Below are 22894 nucleotides of genomic sequence, written 5' to 3'. Positions count from 1 at the left end.
GGCCAGCCTGTCGTCTGGGCCTGTTCCCCTCATACACTCATACTCTACGGACAATTTTGCCTACCCAATTCACCTGTAGCATTTCTTTGGACTGTGGGGGAAACCGGAGCACCCGGAGGAACCCATGCAAACGCAGGGAGAACATGCAAACTCCTCACAGAAATGCCGAGGTTCGAACCAGCAACCCCGCGACCTTCTTGCTGTGAGGTGACAGCACTACCTACTGCACCACTGCTTCGCCCTTTTGTCACAAAGTTATGACACCAAATAATCATGCATCTTTGATTGTTGGTGGTTTCCCTGTTGGGAGGAGGTCAAATTTGTAATTTTTTACTGTTGATAATCAGTTGACATCATTAACACTTTAGATAGGCCTGTGCAAAATAGCTGGTCTCTGGATTCTATATGGTGTATAACAGCAAATTATAGTGTGTGTCTGTGAGTGTGTGAGAGTGTGAGAGTGACCTTTGCGCACTTACCTTGATGGGCCTGAGAAAATCAAAATATGCATCTCAGCTCTCAGAACTACATGGAGTAACCAAAAACAAAGACTGTGTATTTATGCACCATCAAATGTGGTCATAATGGAAGTCAAATGGGCAAAAGCAGCCACAAACAGTAAAATAGGGATTTTTTTTTATGTTAAAAAGACGTAATTTAGTGTTTTTTTTCACTACATATTCTATGCAATTTAGTAGTTTTGATCAGTACTGAGGTTTATTAAAAGATTTATGCAAAAAATGTGTGATGCATTTATCAGCAGTTTAATTCAGTTTTCATCCCAAACATAACTAAAGGGTAGTCAATTTGAACAGTGTACAAGGGCTAATAAAAATTAATTATTTCCCGCTATTTAAAAAAGCTATGTAAAATAAATATTATTATCGTTATTAATTTTTTAATGTTTTTATTATTATACAGCAGCAACAATTCATTCATTCATTTTTTTTCTTTTCGGCTTAGTCCCTTAATTAATCTGGGGTTGCCACAGAAGAATGAACCGCCAACTTCTCCAGCTGGAAAGGCTTCTGCTGCGTAAAACATATGCTGGATAAGTTGGCGGTTCATTCTGCTGTAGCAACCCCAGATTTATAAAGGGACTAAACCGAAAAGAAAATGAATGAGCATTGTTATATGCATTTTTAAAAATACTTTACAAAAAGCTTATGTTTGATTTTAACAGTTTAATTTCATTATTTTTATTAATATTAAATATTATATTTTTGTTATTCTTGTTCCAATTCTTATTATTTGTGTCTGTTCACCTCAATGTACTTAGCCCTTGTGCACTGTTCAAATCTTTTGTTTTGTTAGAGATGAAAACATCCACTGAATTAAAATGGCATCAATATATATATATATATATATATATATATATATATATATATATATATTTATTTTTCCTTTTTTTCCCTTTTTTTTGCATAAGTCTGTTAATCAGCTTTAGTTCTGATCAAAACAACTAAATTGCTTAGAAAATGACAGGATTTTTACTCTTTAATTGGCAAGTCGTTTAATTGGATGCTGTTCACATGTCCAAAACGTTTGTAAAAGGTAAAAAATAAAAATAAAAATTCGTCCACAGTCCACAATTACTGTTTATATTTTGTGTGTTTTTCTCACCAAATCTTTGACATAATTTATGAATTTGGCAATTAATTAGTTAAAATCCTGTAATTTTCTAAACAATTTAGTAGTTTTAATAGGGACTGAGGTTGATCAACAGATTTATGCAAAAACAAAAATATATATATTTATGTGATGCATTTCTACAGCAGTCTATTTAGTGGATGTTTCAATCCCGAACATAAAAAAAGGTTAGTCAATTTGCCTAGAGTGTATCGTTGAGTTCATTTTCTCAAAATATGTGTCAAAATAAGAGTTGTCACCAAAAATCATTTACTAGCTGAAGCACAGAAAAAGTTATGGCCAAATTAAGACACAAAATCACCACAGAGTGGATGAAAACATCCCCAACAGCACATAAGGGTTTGTTATATCTACTGACATAAATCTAAAACACTTGATTTATTCTTACATATAGTTCACCGCATGACTTTTGCAGATTTTGGAGTGTCTATTTATAGGCTAAATGCAAATAGCGCACCTCATTGGAATAAGCTAATTGAGTGATTCCCGCCCATCACCGTTTCATTAAGCGAGACAACATAAATAAAGAGCACAACACGCAGCAGGTTCATGGCTCATAAAGCGCATGGCAACTTTTGGCGGGATCATGAACCCGGTTCGAATCCAGCATCTGATGAACTCATTTTTCTTTTCCCTCCACTACATATCAGATTTTGCCTACTCTTCATCATGAGGAAGACAAGTAGGAATCATCAATAAGTGTGTGTATTATGGAAGACTCACATTCATAGAACTGGATTCCAAATATCCAAATCATATGCATTATAAGTGCGTAGACGTCATACATTAAAAATACCCTTAAATATACATTTTTGTACTGCTTCAGTGAAATTAAACAAGTATATTAAAATTCATTCATTTTCACTAGTTTTTTTAGTATTGGTATTAGTAAGTGTGCTTTAAATGCTTTAAAAATTAGTTAAATCTAATTTAATAAATGTAGACAAATATATGTACTGTATATCATTTACTTTCAAAATGCGGGCAATATATTATAGATTAATTTCATTCTAAAAAATACTATGTTATTCTTATTTTTTTAATTTAACAATAGGGGTGCAACTAGATAGGGGGCCTACAAGACATTGTGCCCAGGGGCCTCTGAATTCTTAATCCGGGCCTGTCTCTGTCTCTCTCATTCCCTCTCTTTATCAGGTACTCATGTGATGGAGGGTTCGGGAAGGATGCTGGTGACTGCGGTTGGAGTGAACTCTCAGAGCGGCATCATATTCACTCTACTGGGAGCTGGAGAAGGAGAAGAGGAGAAGAAAGAGAAGAAAGGTAGGTGTAAAAAGCCAAAGCATCAAACACCAACCAAAACGCGCACACACACAGACAAAACAAGCGCAGAGGCTGATGTAGGACGAGCTGAGAATGAGTAGCACTAGCAGACAGAGGAGAACGCCAAAGTGGAAGATCCTTACATAAGAGCGAAAGAGAAAGACACGGGCTTGATGTGAATGGAGGAGCAGAGGACTCAGAGCCTGCAGGAGGATTTATGAATGGTAGGACGAGCAGAGCTTCACCGCTGCAAACTTTATGGGCCGTGTCATGGCTAATTTAACCTGCAGGCAACAGAGAGAGGAGACTGGAGAGAGCGGGAACGGAGAAGGATTAGGAGTTATATTGGAGGAGGCTGATTAATTATTCAGAGAAAGAGAACGAACGAGAGCAACTGAGAGAGAGCAAAGGTTGGATGTGGGTGGATGAAGGATGAAGTGGTACTGGTACTGGCCCACTGAATCACTCCAGCCGCCTCACAAGCACAATTCAAATGTCTCTTTTTTGATCTCTTTTTAAAAATTATTTTTCTTTTTTTTTCTGCTAATCTGCGATTGTAGATAAGTGTGTGCTTTTAGGGGAAAAAAGGGTTTTATGTAGTGTCCTCTTATGGACATTTGTGACCACAAAATGTCTAATGTTGCATGGGTATATTTAAAAAAATAAAGTAATTAATTAAAAAAAAAACATTATATGGATCGAAATGAGAAATTTTTAATGCCCAAAAGCATTAAAATACTAAGGAAAGATAATCTTTCATGAAGGTGTTTTGTAAATTTCCTGTTTTAAATATAGTAAAACATTATTGGTTAGTAATTATGCATTGCTAGCAGTTCATTTAGTCAACCTTAAAGGCAACTTTCTCAATATTTTGATTTCTTTTAACCCTCGGAGTCCAGATTTTCATCATATACAGTATCAATTGAAAGATTGTGCATTGGAATTGCAAGCAATGAATACTGTACATCTCAGTTTTAAAAAGTAGACACTTATGACTGTATTTTGTGGTCCAGGGTCACGTCAAGGACTGAAAATATTATCTATAAATCTTCTTGCGTTTTGCAAATGTTCATAATTATACAGAATTTGCTGTTATTGCTAAGTATGTGTAATGTGCAACAAATACACTGTAAAATGAAGTGTTATCAAATGCAGAAGTTACAAATTACGTTTTTATTTTGCCAACTTTTTGTTAAATATTACACAAATATATAAGGGATAGTATATACAGTACTCCGCATATATAAGCACACCCTGTCACAAATCTATATTTTAATTTCTTATTTTAATATGAAGCTGTACAATATTATATTTGTGCATACATTAGATTAGTCAGTATTGAAGCCAAATCTGGAGCTTATCTAACAAAATAACCTATGAAACGGTTCAAAAACTAGAACATCCAAATTTATATGATTGAGAAAAATATTCAATTCAAATTTAAAAAAGAAAAAACAGGGGTAATAATTCAGGGGGGCTAAAAATTCTGACTTCAACTCTATATACACTACAGGTTGAAAGTTTGGAGTCAGTTTTTTTTCTTCTTTTTTTAAGAACATTATTGTTATAATATTATTCTGTTCATCAAGGTGGCATTTATTAAATGTAAAAAAAAAATCATTGTTAAATATTTATTAACATTTTACATAACTGCTTTCTTATTGTATGTTTCAAAATGAATTATAACTTCAGTCATTATTGCTTTTATTACTATCATTAATAATAATAATAGTTAATAATTAATATTAGAGTGATTTCTGAAGAATCGTGTGACTGAAGACTGGAGTAATGACGCTGAAAATAAACTTTAAAATCACTGGAAAAAATAATAAATTAAACTATAAACTACTTATTTTATAGTGTAATAACATTTCACAATTGTACTGTTTGTACTGTATTTTTGATGAAATAAATGCAGCCTTGGTGAGCAGGAGAAGCTTATTTTAAAACATTTTTAATCCTACTGACCCCAACGGTAGTATGTACAGTATATATATTATTTATATCAATTAGAGCAAATTCACTTTAGTTGTGTGCTTTAATTTAATACTATATTGGTACAAAATATTTGCATTTATTTTTACATTTTAAAAAATTTATTTGGTGTTTTTAGCCTTTATTAAGATAAAACTACAAATTTGAATGCCTGACGCGCATTGGCGTTATATTTTATCACAGTGTCCACTAGGCCATCGGCACCGTACTATGAGATTTTTAATTATCATTTTTTAATGAACTAATTTCAAATGCTAATAAGACGCCATTCTCTCTATAAACAATTTAAGACCTTCAAATGCTTTTGAGCCTGCATGAAACTGAACATTTAGCCAATTACCAGTACATCCCATAAATCTTTCCTTAAAATGAGTCCCACTACATGAACTAGATTGCTAATTGACTAAATGAACTAGAGCACTGACACCATTCAACTACTCGCAAGCATTTTTTTTTTCACCAGTTCCCCTTAACACCACATGACAGTCATTGATTTCTCTTTCTTTCTTACTTCTACCACCACCCAATCCTAACAATTTCCCACAATCCCCCTCCTCCACACCTGCATTATCCCTTTGTTTCACTCTCCGTTCAGAGGACAGTAGTTACTCTCCCACAGCCACAGCCAAAGCAAGCGGCATCACCAATGGTATGTACATCACAGCGCTGATGTTGGAGGATTGAACACCTTCAACATCTCAGTCTGCGTTCAGACTGACGAGCTCACAATTGTGTATTTACTCACAGGTTGATCATGTGACCGTTTAAGAGCACAGTTCAGTGTGTGTGTGCCGTGAGTTTGTGTTCGTACGTCTGTGTCTGTAGTTGTGTGCGCACTTTCATTTTCCCACTCAAGAACACAGTGTGCTCTGTCTCTCATTCAGTCTCTGTCTGTCGCTTTTTATTCTCTTGTTCCCACTCTATCTCTCTCTATCTCTATCTTTCTCTTTCTTTCTCACTCTCTCTCTCTCTCTCTCTCTCTCTCTCTCTCTCTCTCTCTCTCTCTCTCTCTCTCTGTCTCTTTCTGTATCACAGGCAAGCAGCCAGAAGCAGCTGTGGAGACCAATCAGAATAAAGGTACCGCAGGGACAGTGGAGTAGATGAATGGAGAGAATGAGGGGTTAATTATTTTCTTGTTGTGGAAGATTTTTGTGGGCTCCTCATCCACGCTGTTGCTATATGAGGATAGCAACGAGAAATATGAGCGTTAATACCATGTATGCACACAGACACATATTAAAGAGGTGGAAACACACTCTTTGTGCTAGGATTGTTTAATGGTGAGATGTAAAAAAAAAATGCATTTATATTTTTTACATTGTTTTTTGTCTTGTTTTACGGTACAAATATATAAGCCAGAGGTGTCAAATTCAGGTTCATTCTAAAACCACTGTCTTAATGTTCGATTTGAGGAATCGTTCATTTAAATATTCATTATAAATATTTTTTATTTCGTCTTTGTCAGTGCTTGATCACTTTTTATTGACATTTGTAATGGTTAATACATATATAAATTTAAAGTATTGTATGAGAAATGCTATATAGAGATATAGATATACTTACGGGTTTTGTAGCATAATTTACACACTCAGAAAAAAATGGTACAATGCTGTACAAAAGAAGACAATGTTGGTTCAATGTTGTACAAATCCTTGTCACTGGGGCAGTACCTTAGGGAACAGAACTGTACCTTTGCAGTTTGTACCTTTAGGGACATGATTTGTATAATGGGAAACCAAAATGTACCTTTGGTTTTCAAAACCTGCAGATACAGTACTATATTGTACCTTAAGGTACAAATCTGATCCATGTAGGTACCACTACAAGACACTTTGTACCTTAACAGTGTCAAATGTGTTCCTTCAAGAACTATTTAAAGGCTTTTTACTATATCCAAAATGCTTAAATTTCAGTAAATATAAAGATTAAATACGTACATTTATTAAACAATGTTTTTTTAAGTTTCTTTTTGTGTACCTTTTTCATTTAAAATAAAGAATAAAAAATATGTTAACATGAATCAAAAGATCTATTTTTTGCAAAACATTTCACAACACTTCACAAAAATGTTACAGAAATGCATTCTCCCATGTACAATATAAAACATTTCTTTCTCTATTCTTTACACAATACTTTTGTAATCACTTGAAAGTTAACTTCTTTTACTTAATTTTAAAATAGAAATAGAGTTATACAAATGTGTTGTAACGAGATATGCACAATATTTGATTGATTTTACAATACTAAAATGTCTGCATGAACACTTTGCATATGCAAGACTTCTGCCAGCTCCACATGTGTAGCAGAAAGCAAACGTGCAGATATCAATAACTTAACTGTATTTATTAGAAAATGCTTACCAAATGATTATTAAAAATGCCTTAAATCTTTAGTTTACAATACCTTTAGATCTGTTTTACCAGTTGTATTGAATCATGGAACTTAACAATTCCAGTAATTCCCTTTCCAGTAATATTTATTTTCATAGATATTGCAAAAAAATAATTTGTCCAACACTTATGTACCTTTTTAAGGGGACAATTGTGTATCTTCATTTTAATTGTTCCATAAAAGATACATAAAAGCATTATAAGAGGCATTTTCCAAAGGTACAAAACTGTTCCTTAAGGAACATTATTTGTACCACCGTGTACCTTTTTTTCTGAGAGTGCATTACCAATCCAGACAATGTATTGTTTCAAGCTACTTGAAATGTCATTAAAAGTCACTTTATTAAACTTTTTTAATATTAAAAGTCATCAGAGCAGAGATCAAGGGCCTGTAATGAAATTCAAATACGTACATCATTCATTCATTTTCTTTTCGGCTTAGTCCCTTTATTAATCCGGGGTCACCACCGCGAAATGAACCGCCAACTTATCCAGCATATGTTTTACACAGTGGATTCCCTTTCAGCTGCAACCCGTCAATGGGAAACACCCACCCATTCTCATTCACACAAACACAAGGAGCCATTTTTGCAATTAAGCATTGTGTCTGAAATATAACTCACTCATCCAATGTCTTGCTTGTTGGACTGTTAAAATCAGTTCATTTGCGATCCATGATATCAAGAAAACAACATTTTGTGGGAGTGACATATAAAAAATGTAAAAAACAAACAATACACAGTAAATCTTTGCCTACCATACTTTGAATTACAATACATTTTAACTGCATTCTAGAAGCAGGAATGTTTTATTGTTATTTAAAAAATTAATTAATTATCATCAATTATTAATAATTATTTAAATAATTGCAAATTTTCTTTCTTTCTTTCTTTCTTTTGTTCTGGATAAGTGTCAATCTCTTACAATATTGTTATTGAACTAAACTAAATCAACACTGAACTGAGTTGAGCTGCTTAATGACACTATATTGTCCTGGTACTATACATCTTTACAGCAGAAATTGAATTTGCCTTATTTTTGATGCTGTTATTATCCTGTTTATAACTATAAAGCTTCTTGGAATCAATTTCTTTTGTATAAAACTCTAAAAAAATAAGATGACTGGACATCAAGCATCATAGTTTATCATGCACAAAAGATAATTGCTTTAAAAGTAGCTTTTTAATTCTCTGAAAAACAATATATATATTTATATATATATATATATATATATATATATATATATATATATATATATATATATATATATATGCTTTTTTGTGCTTTCTTGTTTAGTTTTTTGCTTTGAAATTGGCAGACGTTTACTTCTTTTGTATAAAGTTCTAAAAAAATTAAGTTAACTGGACATAGTTTGCATTCAGCATCATTAAAATAAACATTTAGTGTATTGACATCAATCAATATAATTTAACATGCAAAAAATTGCTTTAAAAGTAGCTTTTTATCTCTTATAAAGTGAAAAAAATTAACTGTTTATTAAATTGTTATTTTTGCTTTCTTGTTTTGTTTTTTACTAGAAATTGGCAGATGCTTTCTTTATCTAAGCGTAAAGTCACTATTAGTTTTTTCAGAAAAGATTTGTTAGTAATGCTATCTTGTTTTTGCAATGTTTAGGTGTTTGAAATATTCAAATAGTTTTCTGCTGTGCATACATGATGATTGTTTCCGCTGTAGTACATTGTCACTGTAGCTTATTGTTTTTCTTCTATCGAAGGAAAGCACCCAAACACATTTCTCTGAATAATGCAAGCTCAGTAGAATTGGAGAGGGCCAATGCTGTGTGTTCCCTCTTTAACTGATGTCAGTGTTTATGCTGTGTGTGTCCACATTTGTTGTGCCTTCTTTTGTCTTGTGTCCAGTGTTTGTGTGTGTGTGCTCGCCACTGTGGAAATATCTGATGTGTGGCATGAAGGTATTCAGAGCTTTGAATGAGTGTCGTTCAAGATGCCTCTGAGTTGTGACACAACAGATTTGCAGTCCATATGTAGTGACGCTAGCTCATGTCCCGTCCACCAGCCAAAAAGCAGGATGGAGCCGTTGCGATGGAGATGCAGCCCCTGAAGAGCGCGGAGGGTGGAGAAGTGGAGGAGAGAGAGAAGAAGAAAGCCAACGTGCCCAAGAAGGAGAAATCTGTACTGCAGGGCAAACTCACCAAACTGGCTGTACAGATTGGCAAAGCAGGTGTGTTGGACTGCATGTGGACAATCATGAGCTGATGTCATATGAAAAGGCTAATTACAACATAAATAGTAACACATATAATAATAGAGGGCAGAATCATAAGAAGAAGAAGAAGCACACATTATTTTTTCAAAAGAAAACCCATGGCGATTTGAAAATGGTGGAGATGATGCATGTTAATGGCAGCTAGCTCTCTGCAACTCTCACATGGTTGCCCACTGAAGCTAAGCAGGGCTGTGCCCAGTCAATACTTGGATTGGAGACCACATGGGAAAGCTAGGTTGTTGACGGAAGTGGTATAAGTGAGGCCAGCAGGGGGCGCTTAACCTGCAGTCTGTGTGGGTCCTTATGCCTCAGTGTAGTGAAAGGGACTTTATACTCCTCAGTGAGTGCCATCTTTTGGATGAGACGTTAAACTGAGGTCCTGACCCTGTGTGGTCGTTTAAAATCCCAGAATGTCCGTCAAAAACCCCGGCATCCTGGCCAAATTTTCCCAATGGCCTCTGTCCATCATGGCCTCTTAACTATCCCCATATCATAATTGGCTTCATCACTCTCAAGTCTCCTCTTCACCGAGCAGCGTGGTTTGTGGTATGGCGCAATATGCTTATTTTGCGCAGCCGCCATTTTAGAACACGAAAGCGAGGATGTGGTGGGAAGAAAACCGGAAGTATATGATCAGCACTGTAAACATTGCAGCAACTAGCTGTGGACTACAAATCTCCAGCTGTTGTCCTGATTTCAAAGTGCAGATATGGTGTAAACATCACTTTAATATCATTCAGTTCATCACAAGTTTTATTTAAACAATTAAAAGCATATTAGGCATCAAACAAAATCACAATCTCTTCAAGAGTAATAAGCTCAAGTGTCCTAGACTTCAGCTCATGGCACCAGGTAAACACCATGACGACGCTTCCCTGTTTCAGCCTATGTAACCCAGTGTGCAATAAAACAATGCAGTCTTCTGTAGCACACCGTCGTCTTGTCTGTAATAGTGTTGTCCCGGTACTGACATTTTAAAAACTTCCATTTCCCGCTAACCTTTAAGCGTCGCCGAGCACGTTTATAAACACCACTGATTTGTCATAGCATTCACCAGTGATACACAGATTCTGGAGCGGTTTAAAGCCATGAAGATCAGTTGATTGCTCATCTGTGTTTGCACTTGGTAAACAGTGGTGAAGTACGGTGAACTGATGACCTTCACAGTCAATCACAGTCATTTCTGTTGAGCGCTGGTGAATATTATGGGTTAGCAGAAAATTTACTTCTTTATAAATTTGAGTACCGAAATTCAGTATCATGACAGGTCTAATATAGTGAAAGAATTAGTTTGTTAATTTGAGCTTGATATATGGCATCTAAAATGTGTGTTTGGGAAAGAAAATGTTAGCTAACCAGGGCTTTTTCCCTTAAATTAGCAGAAAATGTGGTCTGATATCCTTTTTTTGTTTTCACTATCCATTCAGAACAGACCTTCGGGTCACTCAGAAGGCGGAGAAATGATAAATTTGTGTCACTTTATTTTTGCTGATAAGATAAACAGCCAGGTACACAACGTTCCTATGTGACGATGAGGCGATACATCCGAGTTTCTTCCCACCGCAGCCTCACTTTCGCTCTTTAAAACGTCGGCCGCGTTAAAGCAGTCTATATGGCTGCCGTCGCGTCATCGAGGTGGATGCTGCACATGGGTGGAGGATAAGGAGATTCCCCCAAAAATGTGTAAAGCGTTTTGAGTGTCCTGAAAAGCGTTACATAAATGTAAGGAGTTAATTATTAATGTTGATAATGGTAATATTAATAACGATTATGGGGAGGTTTGTATATTAGTAAGATAACTACTACTAATAATAATAAGAAGAAGAATTTAAAAGGCTGCCTCTAAGTCCTCTGTGACCATGCAGACGTTTGACCCTGTCCATCCCACCTGATGTCATTAAAAATAATTTTATAAATAAAATTTAATGATCCTTCAAAAAACGGTTTGTCACCTTTAATAAATGTATAACTTTTATTAATTTTAATCATAGTGTGCAGATTGATTGCGCAGCCTATGTTAGCCACATCATTAAAGAATCCAAAAGCTGCATTCAGACAAAACATTTATCTGCAATAATATTCTAAATATTGTTGTGCTTGTTGTTTTCCATTGTAGGTCTTGTGATGTCAGCCATCACAGTTATCATCCTGGTGCTGTACTTTGTGATTGACACGTTTGTAGTGGGTAACATGACCTGGTTGCCCGAGTGTACGCCCATCTACGTGCAGTATTTTGTCAAATTCTTTATCATCGGTGTGACTGTGCTGGTAGTGGCTGTGCCTGAGGGTCTTCCCCTCGCTGTTACCATCTCTCTGGCCTATTCGGTTAAGGTAAGACAGAGACCCAAGTGCACTGTGTGCGTGATAGATAACAGATTACTGTTAACAGATTACATAAGCACATTTGAAAACAAACACTTTTTTTTAGATTATATAATATTTTTAGCTTGATTTGCTTTTGTAAACACTCTTTTCATCATCCAAATTTTTGTTTGTTGTTAATTTAGAAAATGATGAAGGACAATAATCTTGTGCGTCACTTGGATGCCTGTGAGACAATGGGCAATGCCACTGCCATCTGCTCCGACAAGACTGGCACCCTCACCACCAATCGCATGACTGTAGTGCAGTCTTACATAAACGACCAGCACTTCCGAGAGATCCCGGACCCCAGCCAGATCAGCCCCAACACCCTTGAGATGATCGTCAATGCCATTTCTATCAATTGCGCCTATACCTCCAAGATCATGGTGAGACACTGGATTATGTATGTGATTTAAAATAAAGCTAAACAATCAAGCTTATTTTGAAAAGTTTCTTAAAGGAACAGTTCAATCAAATACCTACTGTAAATCATCATCTATTACTTCTTAAATAATTACATATTCTGAAGAATATCTATAACCAAATAGTTGACAGAAACCATTGAATCCCATTGCATTTGTTCCAACTGTCCAAGACTAGGCATTCATAAACTGGTTATTTACCAACATTCTTTGAAACATCTTCTTTTGTTTTCAGTAGAAACAGAAACAGTTTAGGATTTTTTTTTTTTAAAGTGCACAGGGTTGTCAAATAAAAATAGATCCAGTTCAGTTTTCTTTCCTCTGCGTCTCACACGTCATTTCAATTCTCTTTCAGCCACCAGATGTGGAAGGTGGTCTGCCCAAGCAAGTTGGTAATAAGACCGAATGTGGTCTGCTGGGTTTCCTACTGGACTTGAAGAGAGACTACGCCCCTGTGAGAGAGCAGATCCCAGAGGAGAAGCTCTACAAAGTCTACACTTTCAACTCAGTACGCAAGTCCATGAGCACTGTGGTGCAGATGCCGGATGGAAGCTTCCGACTCTACAGCAAAGGAGCCTCTGAGATCGTTTTAAAAAAGTAAGTATGACAAGAACTAGGATGTTGTTTATCTGACTGGTTGTCCTTAGCTGTTTTAATCCAAAGTTGGGATTTTTATGTACACTACAGTACCTGACAAAAGGCTTGACGTCTGTCCCAGTTGTAAGAGCAACAAATAATAACTGGATTTCTAGCTGATCATTTGGAAAAAAGTTAGATTTTTCCGATGAATTATCTGTTGAACTGAACCCAATTATCACAAATACTGCAGAACGCCTATTGGACCCAAGATTCTCACAGAAATCAGTCAAGTTTCGTGAAGGAAAAATCATGGTTAGGGGTTTCATTCAGTATGGTGTGTGCGAGAGATCTGCAGAGTGGATGGCAACATTAAAAGCTTGAGGGGTCATGGCATTTGTGCTGCCCATTACATTACAAACCCCAAGAGAGGGCAAATTCTTCAGCAGGATAGCGCTCCTTCTCATACTTCAGCCTCCACATCAAAGTTCCTGAAAGCAAAGAAGGTCAAGGTGTTCTAGGATTGGCTAACCTAGTCACCGGGCATGAACTTTATTGAGCATGTCTGGGGTAAAATGATGGAGGAGGCATTGAAGATGAATCCAAATAATCTTGATGAACACTGGGAGTCCTGCAAAAACGCTTTCTTTGACTTTATTAATGAGTTATTTGAGTCATTGCAGAGATGTATGGATGCAGTCCTCCAAGCTCATGGGAGTCATACACAATATTAATTCGTTTTCCACTGCATCATGACTTTATATTCTATTCTGTACATTATTTTCATTAAGTGACAAGACTGTCGTGATTATAAATGATTAAAAATCAAAGCATGATCATATTTTATTTTAGTAAAATAAGTGTAATCTAGAGGCCTTTGTCCTTCATATAAGCCACTTCTGATACCAAATGATCAACTAAAAGTCAAGTTATTATTTGTGTTCCAAAAACTTGGATAGGCGACATGTCAGGTAGTGTATAACAATTTTGTATGAAAAGCAGCATTGCCATCCCATGTGTTAAAAAATGTAACTTGCTTTGGAATTGGTGCAAATGGTCAGAGATAAAATTTGCTTTAACCAGGGAAACCACTGTAGCTCTACTAGTACATGATGCTACAAGTGTAAAAATTGCTGATGTGTAGTATTGGCTATGGAGGCAGACGTCTTATTGAAATTAACTTAATTATTTTGACAACAGAATTTGGCTCAAGTTAGGGCATCCACTCTTATGGCTAAACACAGACATCTAGCACGACTGCACTCACAGAAACGCAAATTCAATTCCTGCCTTTGCCGATCCCTCTGTAGCCCAGCTTTTCTGTCATATTTCTTCTGTCCTATTTGCAAAACATGAAAATGCCAACAAAAGAGACTTTGGCTCAGGCATTTTAGAGCAGCTAAAACTTAAAACTTAATTTGAGATGTTGTGCAATGAGATTTGTTCACTGGTAACTTGAGGCACATGGGTGTTTTGACCTTTGTATTATTACAATATCCCCCATTAAAATATTTATATATGTTAAGACTTCTCTGCTTCTACTTGTACCATAGATGTTCCTCCATACTTGGTACCAATGGCGAAGCACGAAACTTTAGACCACGGGATCGGGATGAGATGGTGAAGAAAGTGATTGAGCCTATGGCATGCGAAGGCCTGCGAACAATCTGCATCGGTTATCGTGATCTTCCTGGCGACCCAGAGCCTGAGTGGGAGAATGAAGCTGAAATTGTCACTGATCTGACCTGCATTGCTGTCGTCGGGATTGAGGATCCTGTTCGACCAGAGGTATGTAATGAGAATGTGTAAGGCCCCGATATACTGGTGTGAGCTCATTTCAAACAAGTGCAGGGCAAATCAAGGATTGTTTGAATTTTTGGATTAGGAGTTTGAAACATCTTGCGAAAACAAATGATCCAGTTTGTCTGTAACTGGTAAACTTCTTTAAATTCCATTGGTCATGGCGATTAAGAAATAGGTACATAGATGTGACTATTGCTAAACAAGTGTGTAATGAAAGGCGATGTATAATTAAACATGACTTGACTAGTGTCCTAGATAGAAGAGTGTGCAAATGTATTCACAGATTCACCAAATCATTTCTTTAATGCAGTTTTCTTTTTTTTCTTTTTCTTTTTTTTGATGCTGTCACTTCTGTTGAAGATTTTTTTTGTTACTTAGTCGAAAGCATCCAGCCAGTGTTGGATAAGCTACTTTAGAAAGTTTTTAACTACTAATTATATAATTTAAAATGTTATTTGGGTTAATTCTTTTAATCACTATGTCTGAAAAGTAACTTGTTTACTCACTAAGGATTTGAAGTACTTGAATCACTACTAAAATCCCTATAAACCTCAACAACACAGACAAAAGACATCTTATCCCAGAATGTAAATAAAATGACGGTGTGTGCACATGCTGCGGCCTCTCTGTCTCTCTCTCGACAAAATGGTGTTTATGTGTTTTTATCTTGTATGTTGCAGTGTTATTGTACGTCTTTGTCTCATTTATCTGCCCTTAAGCGCGCATATAGTCCAACATTTTTGCTCAACATTGGCAGATCCAAACTTTGCTGCATAACTCTGGTTAGCACTCCTTGCCATGTGCCCACATGTGTAATTGTATTATTTACAATGTTTAAGTATATTTCATTATATTATGTGTGAAATTGTATTTATTGTTATTTCTTTTTAAAATTAAATTTTTTGTATTAATATTATGCACTTAGGGTCTGAGAGTGACGCAATTTGCAATTCTTGTACATGTGGTTGGATTGATAATAACACTGACTTTGACTTTGAAAGGAAAATAAAAACCTTTTAATTCTTCATATTTGAGTGAAACATGGCTTTTAAACTATATAAAAATGTATTAGTTAAGCATTTTAATAAAAAAAACCTTTAGATTACATACAGATGAAAAGACTATTATAATAAAGGATAATAATAATATAAACATTGTATGGATAAAAAAAGAAATGTTTCAAAGCAATGACACATAATTCATATAATAATTTAATAATTAATTTCTGACCAAATTCATTGTTTTTTAGGAATGTACATATATTAAATTTAATCTTCCTTAGAAAATTGGATTGGTCTGCAAAACATGTGAATAAAAAAATATATTATTAATAATAATAATACAGGGCAGCACAACGGTGTTTAGTAATCCCTTACTTTACGTTATCAATGAATAAATACCTAAAAACTGTAACTAGTTACTAGTAAATAATGATACCCACACTGCATGCAGCATACTGTATATATACATATTCACTATATATATATATATATATATATATATATATATATATATATATATATATATATATATATATATATATATATATACGTTCAAAGAGTTGGCAGCAGTAAAACGTTTTAAAGGGTACTTCAAACTTCATTTTACCCTTAACCATTGAAAATAAAGCATTTCTCTTCTCCTCCTGCAGGTCCCTGATGCCATTCGCAAGTGTCAGAGGGCAGGCATCACTGTGCGCATGGTCACCGGTGACAACATCAACACGGCACGAGCCATTGCTTCCAAGTGTGGCATCATTCAGCCTGGGGATGACTTTCTGTGCCTGGAGGGTAAAGACTTCAACCGGAGAATCAGAAATGAGAAAGGAGAGGTTTGTGAAAATTAAATCACAGACATCTCAGCACCGAACCAATATAGACTAAACTGAATCATTGATGTCCGTGCTTTGTTTACGTGTGTGTGTGTGTGTGTGTGTGTGTGTGTGTGCTGTGTTACAGATTGAGCAGGAGAGGATTGATAAGATTTGGCCCAAGCTCAGAGTTCTTGCACGTTCGTCCCCCACTGACAAACACACTCTTGTAAAAGGTGAGGTTCTCTTTCTAGCTTTTCTAATCTTATCTTATAGCCTTTCTTTTTCTAATTGTACTTTACAGCACCATATATATTCTTTGTTAATATCATTTTTTTTCAATTTTTAATACAAAATGTGTACGATTTTTAGTATTACCTACAACGGGGTATATGCCGAGCTAGTGTGTTTCCCATAAACTCATAAACTTCCAGTGACCTGTTTTTTTTTTCCATTTTATACAATTCCTTTTACAGCATCGATGTTGTACTGCAATTCAAATACAATCAGTTAAACAGACTTTGGCATTCATTTAGTTGCTGAAGCGTAAAACGAGACAAAAAGCCGTTTACTCGCACGCGCCCGTCAGAATCGGCAGGCTAGCGCAGAAGCTCCATTGAATATACTGGGGTAAAATAAATGCTCAGATTATAAAGACATGGCGGGAGAAAATGTAACTTAATGCAGTGCTTCTTTTACAATCTGAGACCCACTTTATATTAGATATCACTCAACCAGTGGAGATGGCTGATTTTTAAAGAAAATAGACCTTAAACGCACCGATTTTGCATTGGCATACAATTCACCGGAAACGATTAACCCAGGTTACTGGCAAATTAAAAGTCCTATTAGCATGCTTCGGCATATACCCAACTGTGCACAATCTGGATCGAACACTTGGTAGACATCTTAAGATCATGAGAAAAACATTTCTGTTAAAAGGTTTTTGGCTTGGAATGTTTTTGCAGAACATGTGATGTCATGCAAAAACTGCAAATAGTTTAAAAGTTGCCAGATTGTTTTTTTTTACACTATACACATTTGGGGTATTATTTTGTGGTTATTTTGTACCTACTACTTGGTGGATTGGATCAATGACAGAGGGTCACATATAAATCGAGGTAAAATTAGGTTTATATTTGCGTATTCAAACATTTTAATCTTATTTTTTTAAGTATAATCAAATAAAAATATATAGCTTTTGCTAATAACATCTAGTTGGAAAACATAATGTGAGTGATATGTGCTGTTAGATCTGTGGTTGGCTAAATGAAACCTAATATCCTTATATTACCTTATATCCTTATATTGTTTACTATGCTACTTTAAATATTCCATGTTTGTATGACTTCAAAGCTTAAATAGCACTATTCAATTGACTGTGAGCAATGGTGTGCTTTGATAGTCATTGGCTGCTAACAGAATTTCCCTATTTAGAGTTTGCAAAGAATACTTTTCTAAAATTATTTTAGGTAGGTGAAAGTCTGAATGTACAAACCTACTTTACCCCACTCATATAATACACATTTCAATAGGAAGAAAAGCAGCATCTCTGCTTAATTTACAATCTGTTACACAACCAAACTCACGCAATAGCAATACAGGAAATTGCATAATTACCCATGAGATTAAAATTCTTCCTGTTGAAGATGGTGCCCTAAATCCAAGATTTTGCGCACTGGTTTTGAGGGATAAAAGAAGAATATGAAAGAGATAATGGCTACTGCAGGTCTCTGACTCCTCCCCCTGAACTTTCCCTTGCCCTGTATCATGCTTTCTCATTGGCTGTAGGCTATTGACGATGTCATTTTCAGTCAAAACACATTTCACACTGCAGGACTCTGAGTCACAGACAAGTTCAGATCTTTGAAATGCTAAATATCTCACAGGCATCGGCTTTTTTCTCAGGTTGTGTGTTTGATAAAACACATCTACAGAGTCTGATAATCTTCTGGGTAGATTACATTGAAATCACAGATGAGTTACATAATGAAAATTGTAAGTAGAAACATTATCTAAATCAGTTGTTTTGGAATTAAACAGATACCAATCTGATAAACCAAATTATTATTGTTTCATAATATTATAGTTTTAATAATCGCTAAAAGCATATTTAATTAGTGTGGACTGGAGAAAAATATAGAGTAAATGCTATGCAGCATTAAACTAAATTAGCAGTCGCAGATGAATAGCATAGGTTTTGTTTTGTGTGATAAAATGGTGGTAATATGTCAGTGAGAGGTGCTGAGAGAAATAGATGGATGTATATCTGAAGGAAGCTATTGTGTTTGGAAAAAAAGTTTTAATGAAAGTCCTTTTTGCGCATTAATGTATTTGCTCTTTAGGGTTTTGACTTTCAGCAGTAAAATTTCAGTTTAAACTAAACTGAACTTCAACTCTGAAAACTGGACTGACACTATTTACTAGAACTTCTTTGTTAAGTTGCTTTGACACAATCTACATTGTGCAAAAGCGCTACAGAAATAATTGAGTTTTTCAACTTTGCTTGGTAAACAGCTGTTTTTGACACTCTAAAAGCACCATCTAAAAGCAGATTTACTTTTTCATTCAGATGGTCTATTGCAGGGGTCACCAATCTCAGTCCTGGAGGGCCGGTGTCCCTGCAGGGTTTAGCTCCAACTTGCCCGAACACACCTGCCTGGATGTTTCAAGTATACCTACTAAGACATTGATTAGCTTGTTCAGGTGTGTTTGATTAGGGTTGGAGCTAAAATCTGCTGGACACCGGCCCTCCAGGAACAAGTTTGGTGAACCCTGGTCTATTGTTTTTGTTCAGACCACCGAATGTTTGATGTCTGTGTGAAATCTAAATTTATAATGTTAATTTGGCTATTGCACATTGATATTCTTTCAGCGAACAATTAATCCATGCTAAGTACTAAATCTAACTTTTGCATTTGGAGTGATGGCCCTTCTCTATTGATGTCAGTTTGACGGCTTCATCCACAATGTTCTTTACCATGCCCCTCTTACTGTGAGAGACTGATGCAGTAACATAAACCCCCACCTACCAACTCAATATTCTGTCTCAGTTGGAAGTACATCAAGTTACTGAAATAAAAGTCTCAGCTACTTCTGGTTCACACAGACTTTAAGAACAATCTAGAAGTTAGAGCAAAGGTTTTATGTTACAAGTATTAAGTGAATATGAGCATATTGTGAATATATACTGTACAGTAAATAAATAAAGAGCTGTAGGGTACGGTAGTGGATAATGGGTCATTAAGGTTTTAATTAGGGGTCTACTGGAAAAAAGGTTTTTAAATCACTTATATAGATCTCCAGTAATGTATTTGTATTAAGGAAAACTAATAACTCTACATGATTTTATACCTTGCCTTATAATAACAGATTTTAGTTAGATTATGGTTATTGAGGGGTGCTCATATACCTGATAGCAATATACACTTATCGGCCACTTTATTAGGTAAACCTGCTTTACTGCCCGTTAACACAACTTTCTAATCAGCCAATCACATGGCAGCATTAAGGTTAAATGGTGTGGGGGATATTTTCTTGGCACACTTTGAGCCAAGTAGTACCAAATCTGTATCGTGTCAACACCATAGCCTACCTGAGTATTGTTGCTGACCATGTCCATCCCATTATGAGCACAGTGTGACCATCTTCTGATGACTACTTCCAGCAGGATAACGCATGATGTCACAAAGCGCGAATCATCTCAGACTGGTTTCTTGACCATGGCAATGAGTTCACTGTACTCAAATGGCCTCCACAGTCACCAGATGAAAATTCAATAGAGCACCTTTGATGTTGTGGAACGGGAGATTCGCACAGTCAACAAATCTACTGTATCAACTGTGTGATGCTATCATGTCAATATGGACCAAAATCTCTAAGGAATATTTCCAGTACCTTGCTGCATCTATCCCACAACAGATTGAGGCAGTTGTGAAGGCAATAAGGGGTTCCAACCCGCTACTCGTAAGGTGTACCTAATAAAGTGGCCAGTGAGTGTACTTTGCATGCTAAATATCATGGCCATTCTATATTGTGAAATTTAAAGCTAAACAGTACTAATCAAGATTTTTTTTAGAAAGAAAAGGCTAAACAAACATTTGTGAAATTCAATAGGTTAAGAAAAATGTAATGCCCTTGTGTGAATAATTTTAATAATAAAACTAAAATTACTGCTAAAGTAAATAACTTTTTGAAACTAAAATCTCATTTTAAATGCTGCATTTTTAATATCTGATTATTTAATCCAGATTACATTAATTTAGTTAGTATCCATCTATGTACACAACATGATTTTCACCAATTTGCATCCAATTCAGTCCAATGCAACTGACTGGCTGCATTAGTGTATTTACAATGTAAATTTGACTCCAAGTAGGCTGTAGGCAATCAAAACATATCAGACTGATGTATTCATGTATAGCGTGGTGACAGTGGTTGAGTTCAATGACTGGTCAAGGTTATGCGCTGGCTGCTAATTGTTTGCTGGGTGATGATGTTGCTGTGTAGGCATCATTGACAGCACTGTGTTGGAGCAGAGACAGGTGGTGGCCGTAACCGGCGATGGGACCAATGACGGACCGGCTCTCAAGAAGGCAGATGTGGGCTTTGCTATGGTAAGCACATCTGACAAACACTTCCCTCTAATCTATTCATATATTCGTCCTTCCGCCCAAGAGGTAGTTAAGAGATGAGTAATGATGAGAGATGAATATTGATTTATTAGAAGCTCCACTTATATCATGTTCAGCCAACAAGGGTGTAAGATCTCTGATGAATAAAAGCCTCTTTTCTCCAACGAATCTGACTTTGATGCATGAATTGCCTGAATCTGGTTCTCTCTTGCCGTCTTCAGGGTATAGCAGGCACTGATGTAGCGAAAGAAGCCTCTGACATCATCCTGACCGATGATAACTTCTCCAGCATCGTGAAGGCTGTCATGTGGGGGAGAAATGTGTATGACAGCATCTCCAAGTTTCTGCAGTTTCAGCTTACTGTCAATGTAGTGGCCGTCATCGTAGCGTTCACCGGGGCCTGCATTACACAGGTAACACACACACACACACACACACACACACACACATATACACACACTCAGAGCAGTGAGACTTTAGTATTATTTTAGTATTGTGCTTATTGTAGCATTTTTAACCATGTGTATTAGCTATTCATTTGATTTTCTTATAGATTTTTTAAAAACTTTTTAGTTTTTAATGTAGTACCTATTAGTACCTATATTTATTTCAGGTTTTTTTAAAGTTTTATGTACTATTTATAATTGGCTTTATTTCAGTCTTATTACACGTATTAATAGTTAGTTTTAGTTAACAGCAGGCACTTACACAAAGTTTAAAGAGATAGATTACTTAAAAATGAAAATTTATTTAGTATTTACTCTCCCTCAAGTGGTTCCAAGCCTTTATAAAGTTCTTTGTTAAGTGTTTAAAATGATACTTTAAAGAAACCTGTAAACAAATTTAACGATTGACATCCATAGTATAAAAATCATTAACATCCTAAGATTAAAAATCAAACACTATGAAAGTCAATACTTACCAATCAATACTTACCAGTTTACAGCTTTCCACCCCCCTACCCCCTTGATTTTTCGTTATTTATAACTACGACAGTCTTGTCACTTAGCAGAAATAATGAACAGTATAGAATATACTGTAAAGTCATGATGCAGTGGAAAAAGAATTAATATTGTGTATGACTCCCATGAGCTTGGAGAACTGCATTTAAACATCTCTGCAATGACCCAAATAACTTATTAATAAAGTCATCTGGAATGGCAAAGAAAGCAATCTTGCAGGACTCCCAGAGTTTATCTAGATTCTTTGGATTTATTCAGGAGGATTATTGCCTCCTCCTTCATCTTACTCCAGACATGCTTAATAATGTTCATGTTTGGTGGCTAGGCTAGCCAATCCTGGAGCACCTTGACTTTCTTTGCTTTCAGGAACTTTGATGTGAAGCTGAAGTATGAGAAGGAGTGCTATGCAGCTGAAGAATTGCCCCCTCCTGTAGTTTGTATTGTAATGGGCAGCACAAATGTCTTCATATCTCAGGCTGTTGATGTTGCCATCCACTTTGCAGATCTCTCGCATGCCCCCATACTAAATGTATCCCCATGATTTTTCCTTCACCCAACTTGACTGATTTCTGTGAGAATCTTGGGTGCATGCAGGTCCCAATGGGTCTTCAGCAGTATTTGTGACGATTGGGATGCAAATGATCACTTTTTTAAATGATCAACTTGAAGTCAACTTATTATTTGTTGCTTTTACAATTGGGATTGACGACAAGACTTTTGTCAGGTACTGTAATTGATAAAATGTTTTTTTTTTTTTGTG

At 35.8% G+C, this 22894-nt stretch overlaps 1 protein-coding gene across 9 annotated transcripts in view; it reads left to right on the top strand.

The window, feature by feature from the left end:
- The window catches only part of atp2b3b (ATPase plasma membrane Ca2+ transporting 3b), a 115908-nt gene that overhangs the window by 56799 nt on the left and 36215 nt on the right, over positions 1 to 22894 (top strand). For 3 of the 9 annotated variants that reach the window (XM_087305819.1, XM_087305825.1, XM_087305822.1), the window contains exons 6-17: positions 2806 to 2931; positions 5522 to 5575; positions 5962 to 6003; positions 9354 to 9518; positions 11680 to 11894; positions 12071 to 12313; positions 12705 to 12946; positions 14479 to 14713; positions 16380 to 16559; positions 16687 to 16774; positions 21048 to 21154; positions 21394 to 21585. In XM_087305819.1, the coding sequence (XP_087161945.1) occupies positions 2806 to 2931; positions 5522 to 5575; positions 5962 to 6003; positions 9354 to 9518; positions 11680 to 11894; positions 12071 to 12313; positions 12705 to 12946; positions 14479 to 14713; positions 16380 to 16559; positions 16687 to 16774; positions 21048 to 21154; positions 21394 to 21585 (1889 nt within the window). 9 annotated transcript variants of the gene reach the window in all.

The sequence above is a fragment of the Danio rerio genome, chromosome 23 (genome assembly GCF_052040795.2).
Source record: "Danio rerio strain M-AB ecotype USA chromosome 23, GRCz13ab, whole genome shotgun sequence".
NCBI lineage: Eukaryota > Metazoa > Chordata > Actinopteri > Cypriniformes > Danionidae > Danio > Danio rerio.
This window is presented reverse-complemented; position numbering and strand designations above follow the sequence as displayed.